The 16004-nt window shown below is 43.7% G+C and overlaps 1 protein-coding gene across 6 annotated transcripts in view; it reads right to left on the bottom strand.

Annotated features, from left to right (window-relative positions):
• Window positions 1–9328: 9328 nt before the first annotated feature.
• LOC146191876 (DNA damage-regulated autophagy modulator protein 1-like) overlaps window positions 9329–16004 on the bottom strand; it is a 103520-nt gene continuing 96844 nt past the window's right edge. For 5 of the 6 annotated variants that reach the window (XM_084602317.1, XM_084602319.1, XM_084602318.1 and 2 more), the window contains 4 exons: window positions 15808–15985; window positions 13188–13224; window positions 10603–10642; window positions 9329–10214 (listed from right to left, as the gene is read on the bottom strand). In XM_084602317.1, the coding sequence (XP_084458443.1) occupies window positions 10032–10214; window positions 10603–10642; window positions 13188–13224; window positions 15808–15985 (438 nt within the window). In that variant the 3' untranslated portion in view covers window positions 9329–10031. Of the gene's footprint in view, window positions 10215–10602; window positions 10668–13187; window positions 13225–15807; window positions 15986–16004 lie in introns of all 6 variants that reach the window. The other variant, XM_084602321.1, reaches the window with a different exon arrangement.

The following is a 16004-nucleotide window of genomic DNA, read 5'->3' as shown; positions in this document are numbered from 1 at the left end:
ATCTTAAATCTTATGTTTTTGTTTAGTCGTCAATTACTTTAATACACCAATTCAGTTTGTTTAGGACATATGACAGTTCACACTGAACCCTGGCCAATCCCCCTTCGTGGGTATGTGCCAAATATCAAGGAAGAAGAAGAAGAAGAAGTCGGATGAATACGGAGGATGAGGCAATATTTCGTAGCATAGATGGACGCGTGTGTCACCGGCACCTGTGCATATTTAGTCGGTGCACTGTCACGAAGCAGGCAAACATATTTTCGCAAGCGCTCAACTAACTTAGACTTCAGCGGGTTGCTATGAAAAATGGTGGGCACTGAGTCTGCACTCACAGTCACGTGTTCCACTACTGATTGGACACATTGGACAGTTATCATGCGGTCAGCAAGCGTTACAGATTCAAAGAATTCAGTCTTATACATCCATCCATCGATATCAAAGCATTGGGTTTTAAACGTTATCCCGTTGGACTCTTAAGGGAGAAGCTTAAGCGTCCTTTAATTTTTTAAATGTTATGGTGCTGATAATACGACGAACTTTTTGATCGCCCCTCATGTAAAAGATGAACCTGATATAATTAGTTATATTCTCTGAATTTTATTTTTGATATCATCCATTGCGCCATTTCTGGCATTGCAGTTTGTCTTATAGTTGTGGCATTACAGTGCTCGACCGGTCTTCACCCGCAAAAATCGACGAGCCTCGGCTTTGATAAACGGTCGTCCGAGGTTTGCTTAGAGGATGAGTTGCAGGTTTTTTAAAAACCTGCCTTGTGCAAATCATTTTTTTTTCTGCACCACTGTTCAGTGTGCTTGTATAAGGTTAGGGCTCTCCATATGTCAATCGTACAGCACCCTGAAGGCTGGCAGCATGTTGACGCTCTTCGCGAAGTCAAGAAAGGGACCTCGATCTTGGTGCATCTATTGTGCAGTCCTGTGTAAAGGGTTAATTCTATGCACTTACGACCGAAACGCTGCCACCAATCCACAAATGTGTCATCAATTGAGAAGCCGACATTTCAACAGGGAGGCAAGCTTACAGCAACATCCATGAAACCCTGTACCAAGGAATTCAATGCAGCAATTTGGGCGCTAGTCAAAAGAGGTTTCAGAAAGATCAGAGCGTATTCTCGACGTTGTAAAATGTTGTCTCTGCTGAGCAGCGTATTTTGCACGCGCTGTCTTCGCGGACCATCACCATATCACTAGCAAGACATCATCAATTCGCGCCATGAAAGTAATGTCGCTAAGCAGCAAGACACAGCCAGCCGTTAAAAATTGCCTGTGGGGAATTACTTTCGACACTGCCTGACCAGGCGGGCACGCATGCCACTTGTTTTGAGTCTGTTTGCAGGCGTGTCAACTTCAAGATAAGTGGGCGCTTTCCATGCCTCCTCGCCAACTTGCCGCTCGAGGTTCATGCGAGCGACCCTTTCCTACCCCTTCGGAAAATGTAAATGAACTTGCACTCCCAGTGCAGTGGTAAGACGCCCGACTACTGTGCCGGAGTACCCGGGTTCGATTTATTTATAGGAAGGGAAAGGCGCTGTAACTGTCTCACTTGATTTCTGTGGACACCGCAACCGCACCGTAAGGGAAGGGAGGAAGATGGGAGTGAAAGTAGAAAGAGAGAAAGAGGAGCCGTAGTGGAGGGCTACGGAGTAATTTCGACCACCTGGGGATCTTTAACGTGCGCTGACATCGCACAGCACACGACGCCTCTCCGTTTCGCCTCCATCGAAACGCAGCCGCCGAGGTCGAGTTCGAACCCGGGTACTCCGGCACAGTAGTCGGGCGTCTTACCACTGCACCACCCCGGCGGGGCACCCCGGGTTCGAACCCGACCTCGGAACCCGACCTCGGCGGCTGCGTTTCGATGGAGGCGAAACGATGAGGTTGGTTGGTTGGTTGGTTGGTTCACAGGAAGGGAAAGGCGCAGTATCTGTCACACTTGCTCTGTGGACACCTGAACCGCGCCGTAAGGGAAGGGAGGAAGGTGGGAGTGAAAGTGGAAAGAGAGAAGGGGGAGCCGTAGTGGAGGGCTTCGGAGTAATTTCGACCACCTGGGGATCTTTAACGTGCGCTGACATCGCACAGCACACGGACGCCACTTCGTTTCGATGGAGGCGAAACGAAGTGGCGTCCGTGTGCTGTGCGATGTCAGCGCACGTTAAAGATCCCCAGGTGGTCGAAATTACCCCGCAGCCCTCCACTACGGCTCCTCTTTCTCTATTTCCACTTTCACTACCACCTTCCTCCCTTCCCTTACGGGGCGGTTCAGGTGTTCACAGAAAACAAGTGAGACAGTTACAGCGTCTTTCCCTTCCCATAAATCAATCAATTGCACTCCCACTTTCCTTTCTTCCAATACGTTGCGGGTCAGGTGTCCACAGAACAACAAGCGTGACATATACTGCGCTTTTCCTTTCCATGTGCCAATTATTATTAATACTATTATTAATATCTTCGAGTGAGCTTTGCCTGTGCTTTATTTATGAATACACGCTTACTCCTCTCTGCTCTTTTGTGAAACGATGGCATCACTCTGCTGGTTAAAGCCTCTCTGCTCTTTTGTGAAGCGATAGCATCACTCTGCTGGGTAAAGCCGGATAACGCCGTGTGTGCAACAGTCACGTGGATGGCGCTGGCAGGCGGTAGCGGCCGGCTGAAATGGGCGAGCACTGACTGGACGAAGGGTGTCCTGACATTACGTTTGGTCGGAGCAGCCACGGTGGAGCAGCCGACTCTGGCATCTTCTTCCATACGGGAGGGTGATATCATAATCAGCTTGCCAGGACTCTCGCATTCACGTTATCCCTAGGCCACGCAGGTACGTTCATACGGCTTGGTTTAAGCGGTGCTTTGTTTGTTAGCTGCTAGCCTGGACTATCGCATCATGATCTTAAATGCGGAGCTTAAGTATCTATAATTTTATTTATTTTTTATCGTTCTGCGAGTCCAGAAAGCTATGGTTTTAACTTTTTCTCGATGCCGTCATTGCCGTTGATGTTTCCTCATGCCGCCAGCACGTTATTTAGTTTTGGCAATTTTAGCTTTTTTTTTTCTTTTTGAATTCGCCATGCATACTGAAGGTTTCGCTTAGAAACAATCGCTCTCAGTGATATGCTCACCCCTGATCTCGTGTCGCTCTTATAAAGGGAAGCACGGCGCCTTAAATTTCACAAATGCTGAAACTGGCAAATGCTTTGCACACGCAAACCTGTACTCAAATACACTGGTGGAAAGTGAATGACTCGCGGTTCATATGCAGGCTGCGGTTCATGTGGATATTTCGCGAAGTCAGTAGCGTGAACACGCCTGGCAGTCCATGGCGGAGAGCTGTATAGAGCTGCAGCGCTTTGGAGTATGTAATAAATGTATTGCATGATCGCCTGCGATCGCCGTGTATTTTAATGGTATGCGGTGAACGCTTGCGCTTATCGGCTTCTTTATTCGCTCATATGGGCACTCGCAAAACATCTAGAAAGTTAATATTGGCCCAACCGTCGATCACTGGTAACTTCGGGTCACACAGTATGTTGCATATGTTCCCGCAAGCTCAAAATGCACCCAGGCTTGGCTCGGTGTAGACCTCTGTCCCGACCACCACGCTTTCAAACGAGAGCGCGGAGCACTGCTGGCCAGTATATCTGAAGGTCACTGAAAGCTCAGAAAGCGGAAGTATTCCACTTGGATTGCAATTTGCTACAAATTATATCGTGGTGGGCCTCACCTCCATATGGAGGAAAAGCTTTGTAAGCCCGACGCTTACTATTTTTATCTAGCTGGCAGCATAGAGAAAGAAAGAATAAGAGAGGACACTCCCATAGACCACAGCAGTCCAATCGACTCTTGCGCGCCAAGCGGCGGGTAAGAACAACTGGCCCTGCACACTTTCAAATGCTTCCTGTTTCGGTTTCACTAGCGCGAATTTCAAATTGCTTTTAGCGCCGCCCAGTGGATTTTATCGTGAAAGCAACTGGCACACAGTTCTTGCTCCGGTTTCACTGGCGCAAATTTCAAATTGCTTGCGCGTTACTAACGTTTGTCTGTGGCCTGAGGTGGATAGAATGTCTGATTTAATCCCAGCGAATTTCGTCGTCCCCAAATTATTTTGAATGTAAGATGTACACAAACATTGGAGATGTACAGAAACTGTTTGGAGCAAGTAGTCATTCAGCATGCAATATTTAATAAAGAGACGGAGTGTCGAGAAACCTTTTTATTTCGGGGCAAAGTAAAAAAATGAGCACAGAATCTGGGCACAAACCAAGACCAGCATGGCGGAGAAAGGCTCAATAGAAAGGTAGCTGCGTTCCTTAACATAATCAAATCTGAATAGATATAATAACAGACAGAACACAATTACAAAAAAAAAAAAAAGTGAACACAGCGTTAGTACTTGCAGAAAAGTGAAATCAGGACAAGATGGATATACTCAAAGGCAGAGGCAATGCTTTGCAGCTGGTACAGAGATTGAAAAATAAACGGTGCTTTAATGTCGACAGCCCGTTTCCCTCTTTTATGCACCACTTTGTCACAAGTTTGATTATTGTGTGACCAGTCATTCATCGTCGGCAGTTCACATATCATGGAGGGAAAGGAACTGTAGTCCTCACTCTCCTGCTGTCGCATGGTATGCGGAAGAAACTAATTCCAGACTTCTTGTGCGTTCTGCCGCTGTTCTGGCACCACGACACAGAGCCGTAGATGCCGTAGGAAGGTTTGGTTTGGTTTGGCTTGGTTTGTGGGGTTTAACGTCCCAAAGTGACTCAGGCTATGAGAGACGCCGTAGTGGAGGACTCCGGAAATTTCGACCACCTGGGGTTCTTTAACGTGCGCTGAGATCGCACAGCACGCGGGCGCCTAGCTTTTCGCCTCCATCGAAAGGAAGGGCCGCCGGACGGCATAGCAGAGTGGTCTGAAAAATGTCAATACACGCACGTGCTATTCTAAATTACCAAACAATATTCACAAGTCATAATTACGTTAAAAATTGTTTTGAACGCAGTAGAAAAGTGCTCCACTATACAGAAATGCGAGCACAATGACACACGTGAGAGGATTTGACTCTAAATAGGAGTTGACGACAACCGCACATAAATTATACCCGAAATATACCGATATGAGCCCTTTCGAGATTTGAAATACGCGTCAATTCAGTACCTGCTCAAAACAATCTGCCTTCAATTGTCAGAGTAACAAACAGGCTCAGGGTTTCCTAAATTGGCGGAACTTTGCCCTTAAGCTGCCCAGCGAAGTAAGTGCGCTCTGGCCCCTCATTGCCCTGTTCCCATCCTCTTACATTTGTAATCAAACCTGCATGAGCGCCGCGCTTTAAATGTCGTACTGCGCTTTATGAAAACAACCCACAGCGATGTAAAAAACTCAACACTAGCCTCTGCTGTCTATTTATGTCGGTGTTTTCAAGCAGAAAAAACATGTCTCACCTTTTGTCCAGCAAGCGAAAAGCCGTGTGGTGCACCTCAGCAATGCCGAGCTGACAGTGCAGACGACTTGCAGTCTTGCATGTTTCTTCAGTAAATTACATATTCAGATGTATGTTAAAATAGTGGCCTTAAAACATAGGTTAATTATTTAACAACAATAAAGTTGGTCGCTTGAATTTAAAAACATTTTTTTCCCGTTTGCGCCCTCTGGGGTTGGGTGAGAATACTAGGCGCCTGCGTAGTTGTGACGTAATTCCTGATGCCAGTTTTAGCCGTGTCATCTCTTTATATTTTCTTTCTCTATGCTGGCAGGAACTAATCAATATTCGAAAGTCTGGTGGCACAGGTAAGATGGATCTTGTTTGTGCACGAGACTGGGAGAAAATTATGTTCAAATATTTTGAGGTTCCTGATGTACAGAAGAAATAGCATGAAGTAGAATATTGAAAATAAACGTGTTGCATAGGGTTGTGTGATTATCGCTTCGTCGAAAGCTGAATAAAAATGCTGCTAATAGGCTGGCTACGCTAACGACTCGAATAAGAATAGAGCAATTAAAAAAGGAATCAAATAGTGAAAATTGCAACAGATTACCAATCGCACATTTAAGTCATTAGTTTGCTAGGTGTAGGAGTATTCCCAGAAAATGAATGCTCGTGGGAAATAGGGATGCATTAGCAGCCGGCGACGAAGGTCCTCATTCCTGTTATCAGTCAGAAATGGCCTCAATATTGATGCATATATCCCCGCCCCTGTTTTGTAGCCTTCTTTTTCCGAAATGCTGATGTAGATATTCACCACCTGTTGTGGTGGTTTCGCCCGGAACTGATACCAACGAAAACACTGCACCTGCCAACAGTTTCCTGTCGAAAACCCTGTCCTCTATATATTGCCTAGATGCAGGGACAAATCGTCGCTCCCTTAAGGCAACATTAGATCGGCAAAACTTTTATATTTATTTACCGCCTTTCAAAATGGCAGCTTTATAGGCCTTGTTAACCACAAAATTCTTCGTCGACGCTGTGACCGAAAAAGCTTGGGTATCAGCTGACATGGCCGAGCACCGATTCGTCGATGGTTGGTGCATTTTAACAAGACCTCAGGATATCGGAATGCTTGGAGGAGCTGCTAGTCGGGTTGCTCAACCGAGATGGGAAGGTGGGTTACGAATCGACTTTCCAGTGCTTTGGGATGCCGAGTCAGACACGTTACCCCTAGACCAAGCAGGCGCCTTCATACGACTTGGTTAAAGCGAGGCTTCATACGTCGGGTGATATCCCAACTTATGAATAAACTATCGCGTCATAGCCTTGCAGGTGGACCTTAAGTGTCCCCTAGTGTTTTATTATCATCAAACTCCTTTACGCGAGGAGGCAATAAAAAGCGTTAATAAAACTCTCTGGTCGCTTCTAAAGACAAGGATCAACAAAGTGGCACATTAGGTCTATTTCAGTAATGTCACACGAGTAAGAAAATTTCACCTTCCTAAAGAGGACGACAGCGATCAAACTAGCGTCAATTGTGAATTGATGAGAATGACCAGTATTTGACCATGGCATCTGACATCGCGGCCGGGCATAAAAGCAAGTCTTGCTACGCCTGGCTTTCGGGTGACTCTGCCCAGTCGGAAAAAACTACAGAAAATTTTCTGATGTTACGACAGAACTTGTGTGCGGTTTTTGACGGGAAACCTGTTGTGACAACAGAACGTTCTGTAGTAACATCAGAAATTTCTGTTGTTACAACAGAAAAGTGCCACAGAACTACAGACAACAGAAATACACAATAGAAAAACTACAGAACTACAGAGAAGTACTACAGAACTACAGAAAAAATCTGACGGTTACGAAAGAACTACAGGATATTTTGTATTTTTGACAGTTTTTTTCGACTGGGTGTGCTGAGGATCATACGTATTTTAATTATGAACGCCGCCACAGATGAACCACGTGGTGAAGTTAAACACCAATTGAACGATCGTGGCAGCATGCTGTAAAGGCGGCGAATGGGCCCTGTTTTGGAGCTTTTGGTCTACTCCTCCCATGTACAAACCTGAACGTAAATGAATGGTGTAATTTACACCTTGAACTCGCGCGCTGTACAGCTAACATCTTGGTCTGCACCGTCGTGCCCAGGCACAAGAGCATTACGCTTTCGCCGTATCCGATCACGCCTCGTGTAAAACTGCAAAACACTCTCGCTCTGTGCAGTGAACATCGTCGTCACCTTCACTAAGTTACATCGGTGCCGCTCTTTCACTCAACATCGGTAAACAAGCCATACACATATTCCACCTATCTAAAGACAGAGGCAGCAGCCGTGCGCCAGACAGGCTGCCGAGACTATCAAACAACGAGAACCCAAACTAGCCAATTGCCGAGAAGTTTACGTACAAATCACGTATGCGAGCTAAGGTCGAAGTGGCAGCAGCGACTGCGGGTGCGGACGAGGGCTAGCGCTCACGAAACTTTGTTCAAGGATAGTTGTATCTCTACACACTAAAATACGGCAAACTGCTAGTAAACGTGACAACAGACTCAATTTTTCTGCATGATTTTGAATATACATGATTGTTGCTTCATTGAATAGAACACGATATTTAACTTGCTATTAAACAAATATATTAACGCACGATATATGCAAAAGAGTCTCACCATCCAGTAGGAAAAAACTACAGAAAATTTTCTGATGGTACAACAGAATTTCTGTGCGGTTTTTGACGGAAAACCTGTTTTGACAACAGAACATTCTGTAGTAACATAAGAAATTTCTGTAGTTACAACAGAAAAGTACTACAGAACTACAGACAACAGAAACATACTACAGAAAAACTACAGAACTACAGAAAAATATGACGTTTACGCCAGAACTACAGAATATTTTGTAGTATTTTTGACACGGTTCTGTAGTTTTTTTCGACTGCCCTCGCTAAGCTGCATAAATGACGCTATAATCGGCTACACATAGAACTGTAGTAGTTAGACAATAGGCCCGCTTTGTGCGCTTTGCGTTAGTTCAGAAAACACCACGCATAAAGAAATTTGCTATTTTATTATTGCGATAGACACAATTTGCTAGTCATAATATTGGGATTAGCGTACACTGAACGAACCTTTATATTTTATATTCCCGAAATTCAACGCATAATGTACAAACTACGCCACTGAAATGTAGGAACGAATGAACGAAAACGCACGGAAGATACGACAAGGGAAAGGCAGTATAAGAGGGCGTTGGTCTCTTTCGATTTTTCACTCAGAGGGCGGATATCAGGACAGTTTCATATGACACATAATTGTAAACAGCAAAACCACACAGTGCAGTATTCTAGATACGCCCTAAGCAGATAAAAAAAAAGGCATTTATATTGACACATGCTGTCGCACACACTTACCTCGTAATGTGAACAAGTTGTCCTAGAGAGGGCTTTTGGACAGAATTAGGCAGCCGAATTTATGATCTGAACACATGGAAGATTTTATTCTAGCTTGAAGTCTGCTACGCTTTTCTCGTTTCGTTCTCCAGAAAGGAATGTAACATGCAATTTAATTTCACTCGACTTCTGTGAATTAATGTCACACAAGTAAGAGTAATAACACCGATGTTTGGGCCAGTTGGTAATTATTCATATTGAAACCCATTCGCAGCACGAATAAAACAACGACAGGGAGAAAACACACACGACAGGATGAATGCTGCACTTCCAGCATTCGTCCTGTCGTGTGTGTTTTCTTCCTGTCGCTGTTTTATTCGTGCTGCGAATGGGTTTTAATAAGTAAGAGTAGGAATGCGGCTGAATGCACAGCATTCTTCCCTGGAAATACAAAGTACATCGAGATGGTTGCTATCAAAAAAGAAAGAACGTAGCAACAAGACGAAGAATAACACAACTGCGATATTTTTAATAAAACTGTACAGAGTATTTACAGGTTCCAAAAAGGAGTGTGTTCATGTCGCGTTCCACGTGCTGTGGTGGCTCCAGCTTGCTAGATTTACCGAGCTTTTGCTATTTTACTGGTAACACCATATCAGCACAAAACTTAATGTCCACTTCTTACGGCGTAATAGACAGGGCCATAAAAGTAGCGGAATGTCTGAAAGATAATTTTTAAATCTGCTAAATAATGCGCCGATAACGATGCGTCACTAGAATAAAACCGAGGATTCGTGGATGCACTTGAACGGCGGATTGAGCTAAAAAAGCTTGATCACGATGTTTTGCGTGCTTAGTATATAAAACACGAAACTTAAATGAATGCGGCACAAGCGCTTTTGATGTGCAGGTGAGTGTATATGAGAGGGAGAGGCAGTGATTGATGTTCGAGATGCGAGGATTCGCTGATTTGCGGTTTTGCCACAGCTGCCACATCAGCACAGCTTGAAAAGGCATCGTTGTATTATCTGGAATGTAACAGCAGTCATTTGTAATAAAACACGCACTGCTTGCAGAAATTCGAGCGGCACTTCAGTTTCGTCGACAAGATCACGGTCGCCTGCTGCTTGACGACCACGCAACACTTGGCAAATGCCCACAGTGTCCGGCGGCGAAACCAGCGCATGTGCCTATACGGCGTGGGCCCCGTTAGAACTTCTGCATCTCACTGTTGGACTCCTTTTCCTTTTGAGCTTCACTGTTGACTATGTTCTCCAAGTTGACGGTAATGTTAACTGCCTTCATGTCTTGAGCTAGCGTAAGGAAGTTGCACATGATGCCGATGATGAGAATCCACTCTCCCACGGCTGACCACGGACTCAGGCCGCGGTACTGAAAAAGGAGGAAAACGGAGGTCGCTTAAAATTGTATCGCTTTGAATACTAATATGAAACGTGGCTTGCAAGCGCGTAGAGCTACCAAACCCTGAAGTACCACAAAGCGGGCGGTGCTCGTGTAGGTCGACGAAGCTTTTAAATTTGTCTAAAACCGTAATTCACGGTCTTTGGTGCGCAGAGAATCAAAAAGGGTTTTGACACAAGTAACAGCACAGACGCAAGCATCAATGATACCTTGACTAAGGAGCTAGCAAATTAAATAGTTTCGATATTTCAGCTAAACCAGACACTGAAGTCAAGCATGCAAAGAAAACAAATATGCAACAATCTCTTTCTGGTATACCACTGGCTAAGTATGCCGTACAAACAACTTGGTTACTTACAATTGTGCCACGGTGTGGATTTGGCTTGAAGTCGTTCAAGCTGTGAAAAGGAGCACAGACAGCCACTGTTCGTTCCGTCAAGGTACGCAATACTTCAGACGTTTTGCTTAATCAACACACTGCCTGCCGGCAGCATCAGACTTATACAAACGAAACAATGAGTAAACGAAGGTCCACGTTCAATTTTCTTGTGCTTCCTAGCAGAAAGAGTATAAAAAAAAAAGAATTATCTTTCAGACGTCATTTCGAGGCGACTTTCCCAAATAACTTGTCTAAAAAAAATTATGTTCAATTCACTATCAATCGTGTTGGAAATGCACAACAAACATACAACACTTGATATGTCTATACCGAAACTTCAGAACTGCTATTTGTACGTTTTATTTTATTATTTAAGTACTATACTCTCTTATTTTCTCGAAAGCCTGTTCCTTGTGCCAAGCAGTATATCCATGGTTTAAACACAGAGAAAGACATTCCTTTCCGCCTTAAAGAGCCCTTTCTCGTCTCCGTATATTCTTCATTAATAAAAGTCTTTTAATTACGTCTCTACATTTGCCTTGTACTTTCATTTACTACATAATCTTATTTTCATCCACTCTTTCATAATGTTTTCATGTTCAGAGGGCTGTAAAGTGAAATAGAATGCAAGTCATAAGCGAAGGTTTTAAGTGCAGGACACATATTAGCGGTGTGTGCTCAGCGAAAGGCTGGTCGTCGGACCGTCAAGAGTGCAGCCCATGACAAATTTAGCTTCAAGTTTTTTAATATCAGCGCGTCTTACGTTTTTCTGGAGGCAATATTTTGTACGGGTGTTAGGACTACACGAACCTTGTAGGTATCAGTAGTGCATACAGCGACGCTTACCAGAAGTTTGATCCAAGCTCCATTAAAATAGTATAACAAGTTTCCGAAGGCAACCACTATTCACCATGTCTGCGCCGTGATGAGGGCATTGAGAACATTCCGCTAGAAATTATACTACGAGCGATAGCGGTCTCAGGAGCGTGGCTAGAGAGATATCTTCACCATGGGATCATGGAAGAGAGTGTATCAAGGTGGGCCGTTTTCAACATCAGCGCGCATGCCTACACAACATTATACACAAGGACTTACGCTGTAAGAGCCCATTCTGTGCTGTATAAAAGAGGCCCCTAGGAAACGATTGGAGACGACCGCTTGGCTGTATATTTACTATTCTCCTCCCTAAGTGTTGCGCCGACCCACCAAGTACAGAGCCTATCTTACAATAAAAAAGAGATATTCTCCGGGAACGTTTTGTGCGGTCACTGGACATCATTATGACGTTCAGAGAAAGCAATATAGCACTCAGGGTGTTGAAGAATGTACAGTTCAATGTTATGCCTTCGCGATATTTATATGTCCTTACAGAGCCGCTATTAACTCTAAATGTGTTAACAAAAACCCAGAGAGCTGCACGAAGTTACGATGCTGCAGCGAAAATGGAAATTTCAATAGTTTGTATACAGCAATACACGACAAACACGCGGAGCAATAAAAAGAAATATGTTCTTAGACAAGCCTACTTTCGTCTGAAAACCAGAAACGCAGAGGCTGAGGATGACCTACATCAAATGAAGTCCTGCAGAGAAAGGCAGTATCGACAGAATGTGTAAAAGAGAAGTTTACCACTTTCCAGCTAAGGCGGGTGACTGCGAAAATGGAAAGCGGCGTAAAAATAAAAAAAAAAAATGTTCCGTGAAGCTATGCAGCAGAAACGTTCGAGAATGACGCTATATATAGGTCGAACGAACAGTTGATATGTATATCTTTGCGCCCTATTTGCGGAAATAAATTCCTTGGAGAAATTTCAGATGATCAGAAATATTCAGAGCAGAATGATAAACCTACTGCCAATTAGCTTTTCGCTCTAACCGAGAAAATGAGAGCTTCATGAAGCATCTTCAAACATACGCCCAACCGAATTTCTGTGCCTGACGACGACTTTATCCATAGTAAGCAAGTTGGGCCGTACTTGTGGCACTCAAGTTCGAGCGAAGTAGCTCGAAGAGCCATTAGAGTGCAGAGCGCAAGTGATAAGCTTAAAATTAAAAATAAATCGTGAGAAAAAACCTTATCAATGTACTAAGCATGAAGCTATAACGCGGTCCGGATTACTTATACGCAGCCCTTATACACAAACATCTGCGCAGGTGAACTCCAGCTTGAGTTCACAGAACAAGGTTAGGAGACCAAGCGCTATTTCCTTTAATACATGTAACACGAATGCAGCATGATCTTTTGGAAACTTCGTCAACAACCAAAATGCATATTCTGGAGGACAGACTCCTCCCATTTTGGATTTCAGTTAGTATTGACCTTCGTAGCTGAGTTCCATCTTGCCATTCAATTCGCTGCCTGTGTTACGCTTCCTACTCTCTCAATCTATATTTCTACTCCAACAAGCCATGGTTCATTCATTCTGCTTATTACACGTACCACACATGCCCATTACGTATTCATCTACATGCTGCAATATCAACTACACTTTATCTTCGAATAACATTCATCTCGTTTGTTCTCCCATGTACTCGACTTCCAAGAGTTCATTAAGCTGTACTCACCTATATGGTCCAAACGAGCTGACACCGAAAGAAAAACCTTTAAGGTATATTAAGGATGAATACACTTAACTTCCCCAGGAAAAACAAAACCGTGTGCTACATATAGCATTCCATGTTTATCCAATGGGTATGCTTGCATCTGTAAGCACAAATTATGAAGCTGTTGTTGTTGTTACTGGTTCACAGGAAGGGAAAGGCGCAGTATCTGTCACACTTGCTCTGCGGACACCTGAACCGCGCCGTAAAGGAAGTGAGGAAGGTGGGAGTGAAAGTGGAAAGAGAGAAAGGGGAGCCGTAGTGGAGGCCTACGGAGTAATTTCGAGCACCCTGCTACGTAAATGTAGGACTAGGTAGAAGGGATTCAGTTAAAAAGTGGGGAGGGAACGCGAGGAGGGCGGAGATGATAAAAATAATTTTCGGTGCTAGCACTTATCGGCTAAAACAAAAAGCGTATAATATGCGATTACTTTTTCTGGTAAACACAAATGATTAGATGCTGTGTGCCGTCTCCCTAACACAGCCTCGGAATAATTTAAGATGTATGAAACATACCGATACACCAACAAAGTACCGTGAGGTCAAAACAATCCCAATTGACTATTTTAATTCCACAGAAAGGTCTTGGCCACATTTTTAACATAAAGTGACAACGCCAAAAAGCAGAATCAGTGTGATTCGTAGCCTAGTATTTTTTATGTAACCCCAGACCTGAACTGCTAATCGAGTTGTCTATTCTGTCTTTCTGATATGAACTTTTTTCGTAAAAAATTAAAGTTGAGCCCATAAATTGTTTCCTTATCGTGCGCCTGTTTCAAATGCGAAGTCAACTATTCTTGCCACAGGCTCCGAATACAGCGTTGAAGATGGTATATCAGCTAGACTGTAAATGTTCCCAGCTTCAAACCACTGGATGACATCGTAAATTAGGGCCCAATATTTACCCTGCGCTTGTGAAATATTACGGTTGTCTCCTTGAAAAAAAAAAAAAAGCGCACGCTTACAGAGTGTTTGCGGACGACGTTGGTTGTGACATAAGCAAGAATTAGAATTAAGAATAAAAAATGAATGTCGAAACATTACCTGCATTCTTTGAAACAAGATGTGTACTACACCAAACTGTGTTTCTGACACATTTTCACTTAACTTTAAAGAAAATATTTACGTGAATTCCGGCATTATTAATAAAAAGACAGAAACAGGACTGGACAAATAAGATCATATCAAATTATTAACATAATACTATCGCTAAAAAAATTTCATATTTGTTTTCGACTACTTTTCCAATTTCATTTAGAATGGAACGTTATAGCTGGGTGGTACGGATAGAATATGATTTATAATAAGCGATGTTGTTGACCTTTACATCACGAATACGTTTTCCAGTCGTTATGCAACGCGACCATCAAAGTGTTGTTCGGTCTCCTGCACAGTGTTTATGAGCTAATTCGTTGTGTACTGGTGCAAACCGAGAAGAATTGAAATTAACAAAGTCTTAAGCTCGAAGTAAGCAGTTCAGGATGTAATAGACGAAAACGGGCTGCAACATGTTTCTGTATTTCTTGTGCAATGTAATCGAGGGCTACAAAAAACCGCTTTGTGATACCTGCACATCGGCTCAAAATCTTGCGGAGGCAACTGATGTCTTTATCAGTGTAATGGAAGGGAAGACATTGTCGTGAGAGTCCTGTTACATCTCTAAAACTGTAGTGCTTTATAATACACTGTTGCAAAATGCCTCCTACATGTCTGTGTCTCTACAGGAATAAAAAAATTCGTTGAAATAGTAATGTGCGTTTCTGGTTGTCTACGCGACGAATGCGGGGTTCTAAAAGGCTCATTTCTTGCACCTGTTTTGTATCTGTATATATTGAAGTGTTCAGTTCAGCAATCAGCGACGTGATCAAAATCCCGTTTTAAATTAGTTGCATTGCATATTAAGAAATGTTTCAAATGATAATCGCCAAACCAAACTTCTCGAGGTAGCGGCGTGAAACCAACAATGGCACAAGCAAGTAAACACATCTAAAACAAAATGCACTGAATTCACAAAGAAAAAGAAGAAACTAACGCTCAGTTCTACACACAAAGTAACGAGCAGTTCTATAAAATAGGCCATCAGCGAAATATCTTGGAATGAAATTTACAAATAAATGCGACTAACAACTTCATATAGATTCAGTGTCTAATCAGCTCATGCTTCCTACCATAAAACACCGTCGTTTCTCCCTCGCATCAACCATTCAGCGATCTGCGTCACCGGAGGCAAACCTACGGTGCCTTGAGGGAGGTAATGTGCCTCTCAAGTCCAGTGACTAGCCAAGCGTACGCTATAACTTCCAGGATATAATAAGACCGAACATTTACAATTTCCCACAAGGTTCGCATTCCATCATGTGCTTGCTCAGCCTCTCCTCTGGGCGCCGAGCGCTAACTCCAGTAGACGATATTCTGACGCAACTTTGACGCAATGCTGGTCAAGTGCTGCGTCGTGGTTTGCGCGTAAAGCGACTTTCTGAAAAAGGAGCGAATGCTTTTCTCCACTTTGTTTTTTTTAGGATCATTGGCAACGCTACGTGGTCAAATGCAACTGCGTGAGGAGACGAGCGTGAGTCAAGGATACTGGCCAAGGCGCCTCCAATGCTGGCCACGGTGCAGGCTATCCTGGTGTAGCCGAGCGTGGGCCTGCAGTGCTCAGGCCCCAGAAGCCAGACAAACATGGTTTGAATGATGAAGTAGCCCGTCGAGAAAATAAATGCTAGAGCAGCTCCAGCTACGTGAGGCAGAAGAACTGGAAGAAGCTGTAAGAGTAAGGACAAA

Source organism: Amblyomma maculatum, chromosome 4 (genome assembly GCF_055883805.1).
Source record: "Amblyomma maculatum isolate TAMU_Amacu chromosome 4, ASM5588380v1, whole genome shotgun sequence".
NCBI lineage: Eukaryota > Metazoa > Arthropoda > Arachnida > Ixodida > Ixodidae > Amblyomma > Amblyomma maculatum.
Note: the sequence above shows the minus strand (reverse complement) of the source record. Positions and strands in the feature narration are given on the sequence as shown.